The sequence below is a fragment of the Oryctolagus cuniculus genome, chromosome 7 (assembly GCF_964237555.1).
Source record: "Oryctolagus cuniculus chromosome 7, mOryCun1.1, whole genome shotgun sequence".
NCBI classification, from domain to species: Eukaryota; Metazoa; Chordata; class Mammalia; order Lagomorpha; family Leporidae; genus Oryctolagus; species Oryctolagus cuniculus.
Window position 1 is genome coordinate 56,712,257 of NC_091438.1, and position 19,068 is coordinate 56,731,324.

The 19,068-nt window shown below is 40.2% G+C and overlaps 1 protein-coding gene across 3 annotated transcripts in view; it reads right to left on the reverse strand.

The window, feature by feature from the left end:
• Positions 1-19,068, reverse strand: part of MAGI3 (membrane associated guanylate kinase, WW and PDZ domain containing 3) — a 297,604-nt gene that overhangs the window by 30,492 nt on the left and 248,044 nt on the right. For all 3 annotated transcript variants that reach the window (XM_017345962.3, XM_017345964.3, XM_017345963.3), the window contains exons 14-16: positions 15,409-15,601; positions 9,184-9,375; positions 2,905-3,090 (exon numbers count right to left, since the gene is read on the reverse strand). In XM_017345962.3, the coding sequence (XP_017201451.2) occupies positions 2,905-3,090; positions 9,184-9,375; positions 15,409-15,601 (571 nt within the window). The remainder of the gene's footprint in view (positions 1-2,904; positions 3,091-9,183; positions 9,376-15,408; positions 15,602-19,068) is intronic.

Below are 19,068 nucleotides of genomic sequence, written 5' to 3' on the forward strand. Positions count from 1 at the left end.
AGGATCTGGTTGGACGTTGACTTCCAGATGCCCCCAGTAACAGTGCCTATACTTCAAACTCAAGTCCAGCCATAAGCTAGTTTGCCAACATGTCAGAGTAATCTGTATTTTTGTATGTGATTTCTACTTTTATAGACTTGTATTAAAAAAAAAAAAACCTGAGTATAATTAAATAATGTGTAGTTACTGAAGTGTGACTTTATGTCTCAAATGTGATCATATTTTAAGAAGCCATGACTGCCTATGTACTCTAAGCATGCATGTGCTGGGGAGTCTCCTCCCCTTCTATCTCTCCTGGACACTGACTGAGTTAAACAAGGAAACTTGGGGCTGGAGCTATGGTGTAGAAAGTTAAGCCTCTGCCTGCAACGCCGACATCCCGTATGGGCGCTAGTTTGAGTCCCGGCTGCTCCACTTCCTATTCAGTTCCCTGCTGATGGCCTGGGAAAGCAGTGGAAGATGTCCAACTGCTTGGGCCCCTGCACCCACGTGGGAGACCTGGAAGAAGCTCCTGGCTCCTGGCTTCGGATCTGCCTAGCTCTGACCGTTGCAGCTTTTTGGGGGAATGAACCATCGGAAGGAAGACCTCTTTGTCTCCTCTCTGTCTGTAGTGATGCCTCTCAAATAAATAAATAAACATTTAAACAGGGAATCTTGAGTCTGTTCTGAAGTATTTGGGCCAGATGTCAAGGGAAACTTTTACTGCGAGCACAGTGATAAGCAAGGGGCCAGTGTTGTGGTGCAGTGGGTTAGCAGTCATCAGCAATGTCAGCATCCCATATTAGCGCTGATTTGAATTTCCAACCCAGCTCCCTGCTAATGCATCCAGGAGATCAGTGGAGATGGCCGAAGTGCCTGGACCCTATTACCCATGTCGGGGATCTAGAAGAAGCTCTGGGTTTCTGCCTGGCCCAGTCCTGGCCATTATAGCCAGCTGGAGAGTGAATCAGCAGATGGAAGGTCTCTCTCCTTGTCCCTCCCTTTCTCGCTATAACTCTGCCTTTCAAATAAATAAATATCTTTAAAAAACGTTTTCCTTTAAAAAAATAAAAAATGATGAGCAATTCTGGATAAGCTTTTAGAGAAAACACCAAACAATAAATGGTAATACCGGAACAAAATATTTAAGAGAAATAAATGGTCTCTCTCTCCTTTTTCCTACTAAACTATCCCAAAGCTACTCAAAGTGCGGGTCAGTTAGCAACAGGACATGTATAGCTACTGAGAGCATGTATTTAGATAATTTTATAACAACCTGACTGGATAGCTTTGTTTTTTTAAAAGCTTTCTTCATTTTTATTTATCTCAGAAACACTGCACTGAAATGGACTTGGGAAAAATATCACTGGTCCTTTTCTACAGATGGTTTGACTTATCTACGCTACCTTTAGCGCCACTCTTGTAGCTGCTTCTGTCACGTAGTGCCTATTGTCAGGTGTGGTGATACACAAGTGAACTACATACCTTGTTCTCAGAACAACCCTGAAATGGCAACTAAGGCCTGCTTTTCTCTGTGGGCCACAGAACAAATGCCAAGAGTAGAATGTGGGTTGTGGAGACCATGGACTAGAAATTGAAATAAAAACAATCTGACCTAAATCACAGGTAACATTTAAAAAAAATTTTTTTTTGACATTTTTCTTTTAAAAACATTTTATTGAACATTTGCTAGGTGCCTAACATTGTTCTATAAAACATCCAATTGTATGAATCCTATGGCTTTGCATTCTAGCAGCCGGGGAGATAGATAATACAAACAATAAACAATCTCACATATAAGTGCAATGAAGAACCAGTAAAGCAGGGCAAGGGATCATAAAAGTACTGGAGCAGCAGGGGGCGGGTCAGACACCAGAGTTAGGAGAGCACATCAGTGAAAAACAGTCTAGAGCCACAGCGCCTTTCCTGATTCAAATATTAGTTCTGTTGGTAACTGGTCTTATGATCATAGACAAATTCTCTACTGCTCTGTGACCCACCCAGCTTCCTCAACCGCAAGAATAGGATTACTGTACCACATGAGTTAGTATATGTAAGGGATTTAGGGCAGTGCCTGTATCAGGTAGCCAGGTGCCTACTATATGTTATTATTTTCTTAAGGGATGAGTTTTAAGTAAAGACCTGAATGAGGCAGCCAGTCATGCAGGTAAAGCAATGACAATTATTATCAAACGAACCCTGTGCATATAAGCAGTTATGTACATTTTCATCTTTAATCTTTGTTAGTTTTGCAAAACCAGGAAAATAAGTACTGCACCATAATTACCTTATAATTCATAAACAAAGTACATGAACTAGTTCAAAATAGTTCATAATTAGAAATTCCTCATGATCAAAAGGGAGTCTCAAAGCAAGGCAAGACACTAAGTGTGTCTGTAAGACCCCAGGGCTGCCAGTTTGCGCTGTATGTCCTATTAACCAGCCATTTCTGCCCACTCCCCTTTCTCCTGTTCAAAAGCAGCTGCCCAGAACAAAGCCCTGCCCTCTGGCAGGAAAGGCACACCCTGGCACGGGCATGACATAAAATGGTTGATGCTAACAGTGACTTTCTTTGAACTGTTTAAAGGATTTCCTGTCACTGAGGCAAAGACTCAAGACGTTATTTTAAGAAAATAAGATCTGAAAAGTATCACCAATCTCCTTCATTTCTGGGTTCTAGCTTCTCTGGCACATAAACAAATGACCACCACTCACTAGCTGGATTATTTTTCTTGAGCTGCTGATAACTTTAAAATAAACTGTCTTTTAAGGTTGTTAAATGGGAGAGGCAAAAATAAGCCTCCTGGGTATACACACAGCTCTGTCATTGCAGCGATCCTGGAAACGCTGAAGGTGGCTGTTGCCTTCTGCGGGCTCCGTGCCCCTCATGTCGGCTTGGGAGAGGTAGAACTTTCAGCTCCTTACCTTCTTCGGCAATGACCGTGAGTGTGACAGTGACACCGGCATCTTTGATCAGCTGAACAATGTTATCATGGGACAGTTCAATAATGGACTGCCCATTCACTGCAGAGATATGATCTCCAACTTTCAGCTTTCCACAGTGATCAGCTGGGCTTCCTTCTATGACTCGGCCAATTTTATGAGGAATAACTAGGAGGAGAAACATTTTACTCTTTTTCAATTATATATCTAGCAGTACTGAATTTACCATTACCATCATTTCAAAATTCAACATCATAATAGAAAATCCTTTACAATATGGCAGAAAAGATCACATGTCATCAAGCTTTCCAAATGCAACTATTTTCATAATCATAATCACAGATAACCTTTACACAGTTGTAGTCATAAAAAATAAATTTGTTATTTTCCACATACCAGAAACTTTTTTCAATTTTCATATCATCATCTGAATTACCCTGTTTAAGGGCTACTAATCTCATTGATCTTACATCTTGTTCACTGTTGGCCACTTTGGCTGTGTCAAGTTTTTAGCTATTTTAGAACTGTTACTATTTTAGAACTGAGACTACCTCTGGTTATGTTGGGAGGACAATTATTCTCACAAGGAACCAACTTAAGTTTAGGGCTCAGTAGATACTGGTTAGGAATTGAGGTATAGTGAAATGATTAATCATTAAAATAGGGGCTGGCACTGTGGTATAGTGAGTTAATGGCCTGGCCTGAAGCACTGGTATCCCATATGGGTGCCAGTTCGAGACCTGGCTTGCTCTACTTCCGATCCAGCCCTCTGCTATGGCCTGGGAAAGCAGTAGAAGATGGCCCAAATCCTTGGGTTCCTGCACCTGCGTGGGAGACCGGGAAGAAGCTCCTGGCTCCTGGCTTCGGACCGGCCCAGCTTGGGTTGTTGTGGCCAATTGGGGAGTGAACCATTGGATGGACGACCTCTCTCTCTCTCTCTCTCTCTCTGCCTCTCCTTCTCTCTCTGTGTAACTCTGACTTTCAAATAAATAAATAAATCTTAAAAAAAAATCATTAAAATGAATCATACTTTGGTCTACATAAAAATTAATTCTATTTGTGTCTTGGGTGTTTTAAAATTCAAAAGCTGAGTAGAACTAGAATATTAAATGTTCAACATTAAGACTACTTGGCTCATGGGTAAAGTTCTACCCTGAATGCATAAGTCTGAGTCTAACACATGTGCAAAGACTCTGTGCAACTCTATTGTATCTTTAGCCATAATGGTAAGGGCTTTCCTAGACTAATTTTTAAGACACCTTGCTATTACTTTAGCTTCAAATCAGTTCTTGGGTATTCAGGACATTTTGTCAAACAAAATACCTTCCACCATGCAACAAGGAACATTTGTATCCCAACACAAATGCTCTTTTTATGTTCTCTGAGAATTTCCTAGTTTAGATTAGTAAACTTATTGGACATTTGGACTCCTGCTGACTACTGATTGATATGAATTAATATTTTTAGATGGCACTGTGAATTGTATTTAATTTCCTTAGTAAAACATGCTCCTTGCCAGTGTTTCTGAATCATATCTTAGAGTATATTAATGATTTTTTAAAAACATATTTTTATTTACTTGAAAACAGTTACACAGAGAGAGGAGAGACAGAGAAAGATCTTCTATCCACTGGCTCATTCCCCAAATGGCTACTAAAACCGGAGCTGGGCCAGGCTGAAGCCAGAAGCCAGGAGCTTCTTCAGGGTCTCCCACGTGGGTGCAGGGGCCCAAAGACTTGGGCTGTCCTCCACTGCTTTCCTAGGTGCACTAGCAGGGAGCGGGATTGGAAATGGAGCATCTGGAACTTGAACGAGAGCCCACATGGGATGCCAGTGCTGCAGGCTGTGGCTTAACCAACTGCACCATAGTGCTGGCCTCAAGGATTTTTTAAAAGACCTTCATTTGGATCAGAAAAGTTATTCTTTACCAAGATTTATGTCTCTATAGACGACAGTGCCTTGGTTCTTCTAGGATTACAGAGTGGGAGATTTTTACCTTAAAATAGAGGAAGGTAATACTGGAAGCAAGTGCCTTTTAGCTCAGAATTATGTCAAATACTAAAATTCCATTTTCCTTACAAACAAAGCAATTAGAAAAATGTCAGTGCACGTTGGGCCATGTCCTGTGTTGGCATCATGAGCCAATTTGCTAGTGGTAAAACAGGTAGCACATCAGAACTATATGGCAAATCGCAAGGTGGCCTCTGGTACCCTTCTAAATCAATACCACAGTTATTCTCCTTCTTAGAAAAGGTTTACTCATAAATAGTATTTATTCTAGAAAAAAAAAATCTTCCAGCTCCCTGGTTCATTACAAGGAGTCTGTTCAGTCTTGGGAAAGCATCAAACATGATTAAGCTCTGAAGTCTTGGTGATTCCCTGCCACCTTGAGAGCAATATGGTAAGAAGGGATTGACAAATGGTAACATACAACTTCAAAGTCTTAGTTGTCTGGGTGAGGGAGGGTAAAACTAGTAGGTTGTTACTGTGTTGGCATTTTTAGTGGTACCATCAAAATGGTTAAAGACATTACACAGACTAGCAGAGAGGTAACTTCTGAATATTTTTAAAATGGAATAGGAAAATTTTCAAGGTAACCCCTTAGAGGATACACAGTTATGGAAAAGCCAGAGTACTGTCTTGTTTTTGTTGGTATACAAGGTCTCCAGATATAAAGCCAAGATACCCATCTTCATTCATTTGTGACTGAAATCTGTCTCACAGCCTGGCTGTCCAGCTACTGAGATCACTTTAGTGCATTTCTTTTCGGGAAAAGAAACATAGTAACTGGAAATGTCCCCTTCTCAAAGAAATCCTTTTTAAACAGGATTGAAAATTATACCACAAGAAAGAACAGCACTAAAAGCTCTGAAAAGCACTGAAAGCAAAAACTAGCCAAGTTCTTTCCCACTTTAATAAAGGCCTTGCCTGAGAGCTCAGGTCATTCGGCCCTGCCAGGGATGGGGAACCTTTTTTCTGCCAAGGGCCATTTAGATATTTACAAAATCATTCGTGAGCCACACAAAATGATCAAACTAAAATTTAGTCTGCTACAGACTTACTGAATATTTAAAGAAGATTTATTTATTCATTTGAAAGGCAGAGTTACAGAGAGAGAGAGTGGGAGAGACAGAGAGATCTTCCATCAGCTGGTTCACTCCCCAAATGGCCACAGTGGTTAGAGCTGGGCTGGTCTGAAGCCAGGAGCTGAGAGCTCCATCTGGGTTTCCCATGTGGGTGCAAGGGCCAAGGACTTGGGCCATGCTCCACTGCTTTCCCGGAGCATTAGCAGGGAGCAGCTGGAATTCGAACCAGTGTCCATATGGGATGCTGGCGCCACTCGTTATGCACTGTGACTTACTGAATTTTGAGTCCTCCCGCCTGTGGAGGCCTTGGTGGAGCAGACCAAATGGTTTTGCAGATATGGCCCGTGGGCTGGACGTTCCCCACCTGATTCAGACACACGGTGAGGATCCTGATTTGGATCCCTGCTTCTCAGTAGAGAATCTCAGAATTTCACAACTAAAGATGCTATGAGGAATTCTTCCTGTGGCATATGTCATCAGAAAATACATATGATTAGGCTGCTCTACTTCTCATCCAGCTCCCTGGTAATGCACCTGGGAAAGCAGCAGAAGATGACCCAAGCACTTGCCCCCTGTACCCATATGGGAAGCCTGGAAGAAGCTCCTGGCTCCTGGCTTTTGATTGGCTCAGCTTTGGCCATTGCTGCCATTTGGGGAGTGAACTAGTGGATGGAAAACCACTCCCTCTCTCTCTCACTCTCTCTGTGACTCTACTTCTCTGTAACTCCGACTTTCAAATAAAGAAATAAATCTTTAAAAAAATACATATGATTACAAGAAAGAAGTAAACTATGTTGAGCAGAGCTCAGCCAAGACCCATAAAGAATGATCTATTCTGACAGACAGGTTTCCTGCCTTTTCACCTGTGCTAACACCTTTCTATACAAAACCTTTGCAGTTTGCAGTGACTACTGTCTGACTGATGGCTCCTCATCCATGCTCACCCCAGGACCCTTCTTCTATCCACAAGATGCATGGAGGTCCAGGGAGAATGCTTATAGGGCACAGTGTTGGGTGATATTACTCATTAGCATTTCAGTAAAATTACAAATTCTGGTTTTACATCATGAGTGAAAATCTCAAGTACTTTATATAAAATTCACCAACAATCTTAAGTCTAAATTACGATTCATGTTGATAATTAACGGGCTGCAAACACTCGTTTCCTGTCATTTTACATTTTAATTTTACATCTTACATTTTAATTGGGCTTTCTTTCCCATCTCATTATTAAGTATTGATAAACTTTAAAGCTTTTTTTTAAAAAAAAGGTCAAGAGAGTGGCAATTTTCTAATTAATGATGATGACAACAATGGCAACAGAAGCTCTAGCAGGCAACAGAAGCTAAGAGGACTGGAAATCTGGCCCAAAGACTGCACACCATTATCTTGTTTGATGCTCACCCTTATGAGAGGCAGGGAGTGTTATCACCCGCATTTACAGAGGAAAATGGAGCTTTTGGAGGGTAATTTTCCCAAGATCAGACAGCTATTTAAAGATATAAGCAAGGTCAAATCCAAGTTTGTCTATTATAGAACCCAACACTTAATGACACTGCCTTATACAGAGATCTACATGTATGCAGGCAAAGCCATCAAAATAGTAAGATGCTATTAAGCAAATAACTAAAAATACTTAAAATGTTTAAATATACATGAATACATAAAGGAAATATATTTACTATATTAAAATTCGAAATATAAGCAAACATAAAAATGGTTAAACATATTTAAGCTTGCAACTTATTTTACTGAACTCCTCTAAACTACTTCCCTAATTTCTGCAATGCCAGAAAGGGAACATCTTCACTACACAAAGTGGTTAGCCTCCATCACACTGAGGAATAATCTTTTACAAATTTTGTTAATCTGATTGTCTAGGATTATTGTAAGGTATTAGAATGACAATATGATTATCCTTAATGGTTGTCTCTGGAAATACTGATTTCCAATGATACAGCATGAAAACCACCTAAAAGCTGCTTTTCTTTCATTTTTCTGACACAGGCCACATAATCATCCTCACAGCATTGGTGACAGTTCCAGTTCCAAGTGTTACCATAGCAACTGCTTTTGGAAAATGAAACTAGTATCAGTGAGCAGTGACCTGATACTATAGCAATAATTCATCCATGTCACAGAATCTTCTTCCTTGATACACCTGTAATAATTTTAGCAAGAGTTTTTGCAAATTAGTTTGGTGTACAATACTTTCCTGGAAATGATTTCTTTTTTAACTAGAGTTTTAATAATTATCTAGTCTAGAAGGTTCTCACCACTCCGAGATACAATCATGTCTACTGGGAAAGGCAAGGGGATATTTTCATGTGGTCAAAGACTTTTACCATTTGACTTGGAAAAATAAAGTTATCAGAGAAGTGTAATATATAAATATCAATGTGCTGGTTGGTGCTCACCTTATAGAGTTGATTTTATAATAATATTTAAAGATTACTATTTCCTAGAAACATCAAGATAAGACAAATGCTTCATTTGCTGAACCACAACAGCTCTGAACCTGCCAGGTGTATTCCTTTCTTTGTTGAAAGAACTGACAGAATATTTACTCCTCCCAGATGAGAAAGTTCTCTTGAGTGTGCTTCAGGATATTTAGTTTTGAAAGTTCTGACAAATTTTTGACTTTTTATTGAAACATATGTGAAGGGTAGGATTGTTTCGTATCATTCAATAGGGCATTTTATAGCAGAATATAGCAAATACTATTGAATGACATGAAAGACCTATTCAAGACTTATTTGGGTTGAGACTTTCCTATTAATGTGCTTTTCTCAATTGTTTTTAGTATTTAGGTCATTTCTACATATATGATTTCTCCGAATTTAAAAAAACCTATGCCCCTATATTTAAAAGAAGTCAGCATTCTTTCACCAAGTCCATTCAGTCGTGTCCCTGATACACTTAGAATAACCTTGAGACAAACTGAATTAACGAGACATTTCATGGAATCTGAGATGAAAGGTAAACCTGAAACCCAAAAGGTTTGGTTTAAGTCACTTAAAATCACTCACACACACACACACACACACAGACCCCACTAAAAAGTAAGTCCCTAGGGCAGTTTATACGAAGTTGCTAATTAGTTTCGCAATCTCCAGAGGGAGGCCCAGAAAACAGACCTTGGCAGAGGGAGAGGATAGGATCCCACAGCTCTTACCTCCTGGAGGGGGTTTGTTTTTGGAGGTGAGGATGACAAAGCCAAATCCTTCATTTTCTTTTCTTTGCAAGACGACATCATAGGCATCTTGGGGAGCAGGCCTGGCTGGGACAAGGTCTGCCCTGTTCAGGCGAGGAGATCCATTCTGTGCTGAGAGGAAGGCTTGAGAGCTGTCATCCTCAGACTGTTTCTCTGAAATAAACATGACATTTTTTTGTCATGTAATACACATGAAATATTTTGGTATTTCTGGAGCAATATGAATTTTGGTAACTAAAGTGTTTTTGTACAAAACCTCTCAAGAAAATTTAGTTTCTAATGACACAAAGAATAGAAAAGCAGCCTTTCCTGTGAACTTAGGGCCTAGTCTGAGTGCAGATACATGCAGCAGCAGCATGCATTTGACTTTGGAAATACTGGAAGTACATAACTGGAAAAATACTCATGCTCTAATATTATTTCAGTTTAAAGAAGTTTTTTAAACTTGTAAGATCTGACAATTAAAAATTCTTCTTGAAATTGTTTTAGAGAATTCCACAAGGTTTGTCACCTTGACCAATCATTTTAACAAAAGTAGATAACGATAAACAATGCAGTAAACTTTCTTATTTTATTTTTAAATATTTATTTATTTGAAAGAGTTACAGGGAGAGGGAGGGGGAGAGAGAAAAAGAGAAAATCTTCCATTGGTTGGTTCATTCCTCAGAGAGTCACAATGGCTGATCTGGAGGCCAAAGCCAGGAGTCAGCGGCTTCATTTGGATCTCCAATGTGTGTGGCACGGTCCCAAACACTTGGGCCATCTTTTGCTGCTTTTCCCAGGCCATTAAGAGGGAAGTGAATTAGAACTGGAGTACCCAAGACTAGAATTGGCATCTGTCTGGGATGCTGGCATTGCAGGCAGTGGTTTTACTAGCTATGCTACAACACCAGTCCTTGTAAGTTTTCTTTTTAAATCAACTTTACAATGTTTTAGTTCACTGACTGAAACTCACTGATGTCTGGGAGGTCAAAGCATCAGGGCAGACATGCTGCTCCATTATAACATTGACCATCTACAAAATGTCTTTCACAATGTGCATTTCAGGTGAGGTTTCCTGGCTGATAATAGACGAGCACATCATTAGCAGTTTTTCCGTAACAAGCTGTCCACACAAGCCCAATTCTCTTTTGCATTATAAGGTCATAAGGAATAGTCCTTAAAGGAGTAGAACATACTGTTTTCCTGTTATTCAAGGATAATAACAGGATTTGAGAATGATGAAACTTTGACCTGATTTTTTTTTTTAAAGACAAGTTTTGTGTGATAATTTGGTTACACATCACTAACAACCACCACAACACACTGTGGTTGAAGAATACTTATTAATAAAGTCCCTTGGCTCAAAGTTTGTTTTTTAAATTTATTTTACTTATTTAAAAGGCAGAGAGAGGGAAAGACAGAGAGAAAAAGAAATCTTCCATCCACTGGTTCACTGTCCAAATGGCCACAGTGACCAGGACTGGGCCAGGTTGAAGCCAGGACCCTAGAACTCCATCTGGGTCTTCCATGTAGGAGGCAGAGGCCCAGTATTTGGAACATCCGCTGTTGCTTTCCCAGTTGTATTATCAGGGAGATGGACTGGAATTGGAGCAACCAAGACTCACACTGGTACTCCCCAAATGGGATTATTGAGTGTCATAGGTGGCAATCTGCTGCACAACACCAGCCTATAGATTTTTTTTAAGGATATAGTTTTATTTTTTTTCAAAGTTATTTACTTACTTTTTTTTTTTTTTTTTTTCATTTTATTTGAAAGGCATGGACACAGACACACAAAGAGATCTTCTATTTTCTGATTTGATTCCCAACTGCCCACAACGCTCAGGGCTGAGCAAAGGCTGAAACCACGAGCCTGGAACTCCATCTGGGTTTCCCACATCAGTGGTAGGGACCCCAGGGTTTCAGCCATCACTTGCTGTCTCCCAGGATGTGCATTAGCAGGAAGCTGGACTGGAAGTGGAGCAGATGGGACTTGAACCATGGGATGCAGGGTGTCCCAAGTGGCAACTTAACTACTGCACCAAACATGCCCTTTAAAACTTATAGAATTTTAAATACATTTTAGAATCTCACCAAAATGCTACCAATACTCAGTCATTATTAAAAATAAAGGATCTGTTTGGCATGATGTATGGACAGAACGAATTAGCAAAGATGCCTCAAAAATAATCATACTACTATGACACTTCTTCATGATGCTTTCCAGGGAAGAGCCAACTTGTAGGTGGTGTAACATCATGTTTTTACTGTAAGTATGTATGTCCCAACTTCGGCACAACTAAACTAGTGAAACATTGCATTAAAATTTATATTCAACTCTAAAGGCCTAACTATTTCCTAAGACAGGCAGGCCTTTACTTTGGATGTTGCAATCAAAACTACAGAACCCCATTTTTTAAAAAAGATTTATTTATTAAAAGGCAGAGTTACAGAAAGAGGCAGTGAGAGAGAGAAAGAGGTCTTTCATCTGCTGGTTCACACCTCAAATGGCAGCAATGGCCGGAGCTGGCCAGATCCAAAGTCAGGAACCTGGAGCTTCTTCCAGGTCTCCTATGCGGGTGCAGAGGACTTGGGCCATCTTCTACTGTTTTCCCAGGCCATAGCAGAGAGCTGGATTGGAAGTGGAGCAGCCAGGACTTGAACTGTCACCCATATGGGATGCAGCAATGCAGGTCGTGGCTTTATCCACTCAAAATGGATCAAAACCCTAAAACTACAACCTGATATCATCAAATTATTAGAGAAACTGGGGGAACTCTGCAAGATATTGGCACAGGCAAAGAGTTCTTAGAAAACACCCCAGAGGCACAGGCAATCAAAGCCAAAATGGACAAATGGGATTACATCAAATTGAGACGCTCTGTACTGCAAAAGAAACACTCAGGAAAGTGAAGAGGCAACCAACTGAATGGGAGAAATTATTTGCAAATACGTAACTGATAAAGGATTAATAACCAGAATATACAAAGAGATCAAGAAATTATACAACAAAAAACCAAACAACCCAGTTAAGATATGGGCAAAAACTTAAACAGACATTTCTCAAAAGAGGAAATTCAAATGGCCAACTGACACAAGAAAGAATGCTCAGGATTACCAGCTGTCAGGGAAATGTAAATGAAAACCACAATGAGGTTTCACCTCACCCCCTTAGAATACCTTTCATACAGAAATCAACAAACAACAAATGCTGGTGAGGATGTGGGTAGCCTAATCCACTGTTGGTGGGAATTTGTAAACTGGTACAGCCACTGTGGAAGACAGTATGGGGATACCTCAGAATCCGAATATAGACCTACCATATGACCAAGCCATCCCACTGCTGAGAATTTACCCAAGGGAAATGAAATCAGCATTTGAAAGAGTTATCTGCACCCCCATTTTACTGCAGCTCAATTCACAATAGCTAAGATATGGAATCAACCCAAATGTCCTCAACTGAAGACTGGATAAAGAAACTATGGCTATCAGAGTGTCCTTCACATTGCAGTTTATTTACTGTCCTCCCAGTGCAGGAGGTGCTTACTGTGCTTGCTTGTACTGCATATTCTCCACTGCACCACTGGTTATGTTAAAATAATTTCATTGAATATGTTTAAAGTATTACAAAGACAGCTTATTTTATAATCTATGCATCTCTGTGATTTCTGCAGAAATTTTATTCTTTGATAGAATTGTAAGAGTTGGAAACTCTGCACCTGTGTCTGTGTCTGTATACATACATACAAATATATATATATGTACTTTTATACATACATATATATGTGTATATATATGTGTGTGTATATATATATGTGTGTGTGTGTATATATATATATATACACACTTTTATACTTTTTAGCAGTAAAGCAGCATGGGCTGAGAATGCACTGGAAAAAAAAAAGAAACTATGGGATATGTACACCATGGACTATTACACAGTGGTTAAAAAAAGTGAAATCCTGTCATTTGCAACAAAATGAATGAAACTGGAAAACATCATAAGTGAAATAAACCAGTCCCAAAAGTACAAACACCATATATTCTCCCTAATCTATGGTAACTAATAGAGCACCTAAAAGGTAATGTATAGAAGTGAAATTGACAGTTTGGGATGCTATGATTTTGAACAGCCTTTGTCTCGACCACTGAAGAACATTTTTTTCCCTCATACTATTTGTTGAACTATTTAGTATAGAGTTAATCTTATGTGTATAAATAGATCTTAGTATAAAACAAGAATGGGCATAGGAGAGGAAGGAGGAAGAAGGGTGAGCATGCGGGTATGGAGGGAAGAATCACTATGTTCCTAAGGTTGTGTATATGAAACAAAATTTGTATAGCTTAAATAAAAGGTTTCTGGGGAAAAAAGAGTCATATAAATATCCATCAAGTTAACAAATATTTATCAATGCCTACTTTGTGCCAGGCAGGTGCTCTACTAGGTACTGGGGATATAGCAGATAGCTCAATGGATTAAAATTCTTCCATTCATGAGGCTCATATTTTTATGCTGCAGAGTTGTCTCTTTAAAATTTTAAGGTGGCAAGAATTCACATGTTAAAAATTCCTATTTAACGTTCACATAGATGCTGATGGGATATGTGAGATATGTTCATATCCAAATGTAATGATTTAGATCCTGGGTTCTGCAATTAAACTGAATTTTGCTCAACCTTTCTGTAATTATAGAATCAGATATCTGTAGAATTTATATCACTGTGTTGTAAAGATGAAATACATGATCCATGTATCTGGTACATAGAAAGTACTCAATAAATCTTACATCAGGGACAGGTGTCATGGTGCAGCAGGTTAAGTTAGTCCATATTGTAGAGCTAGTTCAAGTCTCAGCTCCTCTGCTTTTGATGTAGCTTCCTAGTAATGCATCCTGAGAGGCAGTGGATGACAGCTCAAGTGCTTGGGTCCTACCACTCACATGAGAAATCAGGATGTGGTAGCTCTGGGATACTAGATTCAGTCTGGCTTAGCCCTGGCTATTATTATGGGCACTTGGAGAATGAACCACCTGATGGAAGATTTCTCTCACGCTCTCTCTCTCTCTCTGTCACTATGCCTTTCAAGTAACTAAAAAGTAAACAGTAAAAAGTGTTATTGTTTACCAAAACTTCTTTGGTCAATACATTTCACTTTACTTGAATTTGGAGTTTCATTAGTATCCAAGATCTTCTCATATTTGTTTTTTAAAAAGTGTTTATTTATTTGCTAATTTATTTGAAATGCAGAAATACAGAGAGAGAAGGAGAGACAGAGATCTTCCAACTGCTGGTTCACTCCTCAAATGGTTGCAACGGCTGAGACTGTGCCAGGCTGAAGCCAGGAGCCAGGAGCTTCATCCAGGTCTCCCATGTGGGTGCAGGGGCCCAAGGACTTGGGTCATCTATTGCTGCTTTTCCAGGCCATAGCAGAGAGCTGGATTGGAAGTGGAGCAGCTGGGACTCGAACCAGCCCATATGGGATGCCAGTGCTACAGGTGGTGGCTTAACCTTCTACACTCAGTGCTAACCCTGATATCTGGTTAATGAGATATCTTTGTAGGACTTAGTAACTATTTTTGTTTTTTAAAAAAACAGATCACTAAAATGTTAATGTAATCTTAATATATAGGCCCCAAATCCCTTTTTTTTGGGGGGGGGGGGATAGTGTTATTTCTGGATCTGTTTAACTTTACAAATCTTTCCACAAGACCTGGAACACACCAAATAGATCATCTCATGTACTTTTTTTTTTTTTTTTTTTTTTTTGACAGGCACAGTGGACAGTGAGAGAGAGAGACAGAGAGAAAGGTCTTCCTTTGCCGTTGGTTCACCCTCCAATGGCTGCTGCGGCCCAGCACGCTGCGGCCTGCGCACTGCGCTGATCCGATGGCAGGAGCCAGGTACTTATCCTGGTCTCCCATGGGGTGCAGGGCCCAAGCACTTGGGCCATCCTCCACTGTACTCCCTGGCCACAGCAGAGAGCTGGCCTGGAAGAGGGGCAACCAGGACAGAATCCGGCGCCCCGACCGGGACTAGAACCTGGTGTGCCGGCGCCGCAAGGCAGAGGATTAGCCTAGTGAGCCGCGGCGCCGGCCATCTCATGTACTATTAAACATATAAAACAACCTGAAAAATCACACGGAAAATGAACTCAGTCTTTTTGATTTTTTTTTTTAACTTTTAAGAGCAGGAAAAGTCTATATACCTCCAAAGAAGATCTTCCTTCTGACAGTTAACAACACATGGCCATTGCGAGCAGCAGTCGTCATTAGGTCCAAGACTTGCTTGTGTGACTTCCCTTTAACAGGAATTCCGTCAATGCACATCAGCTCATCAGCTGCACGCAGTCGACCATCTTTCTCAGCTGCTCCCAGAGGAATAATGGCTCCGATATATATCTGATAAGATAACAAAGTGTAGGTTGGTCTGTATGGTCTACTCAGATCAGTTGAAGAGTTAGAGACTTCTTGACTCAGCACTGGGAAAAACAGCAGATTTTGCAGTTCAGTTATGAAAATAGACATATTTTAGAAAGATGGTATCTTACAAAGTGCCCATTCTTCAAAATGCACTTTAAATAACCATTCTGTATCACATAATCCCATCTGGATCCTTTGAGTAGAAGGACAGTAGAGAATATAAAATTGTTGAATAACTTAAGAAGCACCATCATTACTACAATGAAACAAAACATAAAACTCAGAAAAGTAATTCTATGGAGTAGCTATTAGAAGTGAATGAGTTTCTTAAGATTTATTTATTTATTTGAAAGGCAGAATTAGAAAGAGAGAGAGGAAGAGAGAGAGAAGAGAGGGAGAGAGGGAAAGGGAGAGAGAGAGGGAGGGAGGGAGAAAGAGAAGGAGGGAGGGAGAAAACGAGGGGGGAGAATCTTCCATCTGCTGATTCACTCTCCGAATGGCCCCCAACAGCCAGATCTGGGCTAGTCGAAAGCCAGGAGCCAGGAGTTTCATTTGGATCTCCCATGTGGGTCAGGGTTCCAAGCATCTGGGCCATCTTCCACTGCTTTCCCAGGCACACCAGCAGGGAGCTGGATAGGAAGTAGAGCAGCCGGGACTCAAACTGGCATCCATATGGGATGCTGGTGCTACAGGTGGCTTAACCCGCTACACCACAGCACTAGCCCCAGCAAAGATTTTCTACACATTATTCACAGTAACTGGGTCCATTCTTAGAATACTCCTATCACCTATGGCTAACAGTGCACAACAGAGAAATACTTCTCCTTCCTAAGTATCAAAGGGAACAAAGTAGCCCGAGGTTCATTTGCATCTAGTTGAGAAGATCTGGTTCATTCTGCTCACTAACAATTAGAATCCTATAATTAGGCAACCTTGAATGTTAGGCTAGTTTCAGAGTTGCTAAAACCTAACATTTAAAAATAAAGAAAGGTTCTCCCAAGTTTAAACAACAGATAAATTCTTAAAATGTCTCAGTGAACAATATGAGTATCAACAAAATAGGAACCAATAGAAACAAAAATGCATACACCATCAAAAAAATAAAAATATCTTACATTTGTCCTATACAGGGTAACCTGTCTTAAATTTTATGTATATTCAATGATTATTGAAATTGTAACCGATATGACTAAATATACTATTATTACTAATATTACACTATATAAATCAAATATTCTATTCAGAAAAAGAAAGAAGCCTATCATTTTAAAAGATGATTGCTATGCAGGTCTGGTGCTATGGCACAGCAGGTAAAGCCACCGCTCGTGGTACCAGCATCCCATATGGGTGTCAGTTTGAGGCCTGGCTGCTCCACTTCTGACTCAGCTCCCTGCTAATGCATCTGGGAAAGCAGTAGAGGATAGCCCAAGTGCTTGGGCCCCTGTATCCACGTGGGAGACCTGGGAGAAGCTCCTGGATCCTGGTTTTCAATTGGCTCAGCTCTGGCTGAGGGCCATTTGTGAATGAACCAGTGGATAGAAGACCTCTTTCCTTTTCCCCAAGATGGTGCCGAAGGTGAAGAAGGAAGCTCCTGCCCCTCCTAAAGTTGAAGCCAAAGCGAAGGCCTTGAAGGCCAAGAAAGCAGTGCTGAAAGGCGTCCATAGCCACAAGAAGAAGAAGATCTGCACGTCCCCCACCTTCTGGCGGCCCAAGACACTATGCCTCCAACGGCAGCCCAAATACCCTCGGAAGAGCGCCCCCAGGAGAAACAAGCTTGACCACTATGCCATCATCAAGTTCCCCCTGACCACGGAGTCGGCCATGAAGAAGATAGAAGACAACAACACACTGGTGTTCATTGTGGATGTCAAGGCCAACAAGCACCAGATCAAACAAGCTGTGAAGAAACTCTATGACACTGATGTGGCCAAAGTCAACACCCTGATCAGACCTGACGTAGAGAAGAAGGCGTGTGTGCGGCTGGCTCCTGACTATGATGCTCTGGACGCTGCCAACAAAACTGGGATCAGCTGAACGGAGTCCAGCTGGCTAATTCTAAATATATGTTTTTTCACCATAAAAAAAAAAAAAAGACCTCTTTCTCTAACTCTTTCAAGTAAATAAAATAAATCTTAAAAAAAAAAAAAAACCCCCAAGGATTATTGCTATTCACCCAACTTTTAAGCATAACAATGTAGTGTTCTTTTACATTACACCAAAAAAAATGGGGCCAGTATTGTGGTGTAACAGGTTAAGCAACGCCTGTGACACTGGCATCCCATATCAGTGCCAGTTCAAGTCCCAGTTGCTCCACGTCGATCTAGATCCCTGCTGATGAAATCAGGAAAGCAGTGAAAGAAAGCCCGAGTGCTAGATTGAGCCCTGAGCTCCTGGCTTTGGCCTGGCACCATCTCAACTGCAGTGGCCATTTGCTGAATGAACCCTCTCTTTCTGTATTTCCCTCTTTCTCTGTAACTCTGCCTTTCACGTAAATAAAATAAATTGTTTTTTAGAAAAGAAAATGTAAATATGTTCTAAAATTCCACAAAGTACTTTACTTTGCTATCATTTAAACCAAGGGCAAAACTGAAAAACAAAACCCACTGCATCTGTTCTCTAATTTCATGTGAGAATCATGTCTAAACAAATTTCTAGAGTTTAGTTGTTAAATAAATATACACTTAAGCAGTCTTCAAAAACATTTATCTATTTCAAAGGCAGACTAATAGAGAGAAAAAGAGAGAGATCCTCCATCTGCTGGTTCATTCCTTGAATACCCACCATAGTCAGGATCCCTGAACTCCATCTGGGTCGCCCACCTGGAGAATCACCATATGCTGCCTCACAGGATGCATGAGCAGGAAGCTGGATTGACCCAGCACTCTAATATGGGATTCGGGTGTCTTAAGCAATAGCTTCAACTGCTGCACCACAACACTTGCCCCAAAATTCTAGATAATAAATGCTTTGCAAATATAGCCCTTATGCCTTCTGGACATATTAGTTATTTTGTATTCCTCTGGCTTTAGAGATGAAAGGACATGTAAAGTACTGAGTATGCAAATGCAAACCCATTATTAAGACTAGGTGAAGTAATATGCACAGGCTCAGCCAATTATTCATGGAGTATTCAGGTGATACAGTATTTCTGGTTAGGATACTGAAGGACAAAGATGAGAAGGAAACTGTCTTAGGATCTGTTTAACAAAGGCAACGTACATAATAAATTAAAATAAGCTTTACTCATTTACAAAGAGAAGTAAATTAATCACTGTGCAATTTATACCTGACACATTCAGTGTTTACCTACAGTTTTTAGCCTCAACTACACCACACTAATGGAGGGACTATGATACTCATAGGAATGCAGTTGTTCTTCATATCAGCGAAACTAATAGAAAAATAAAACTTAAAAAAAAAAAAAACACAAAACAAAACAAAACACA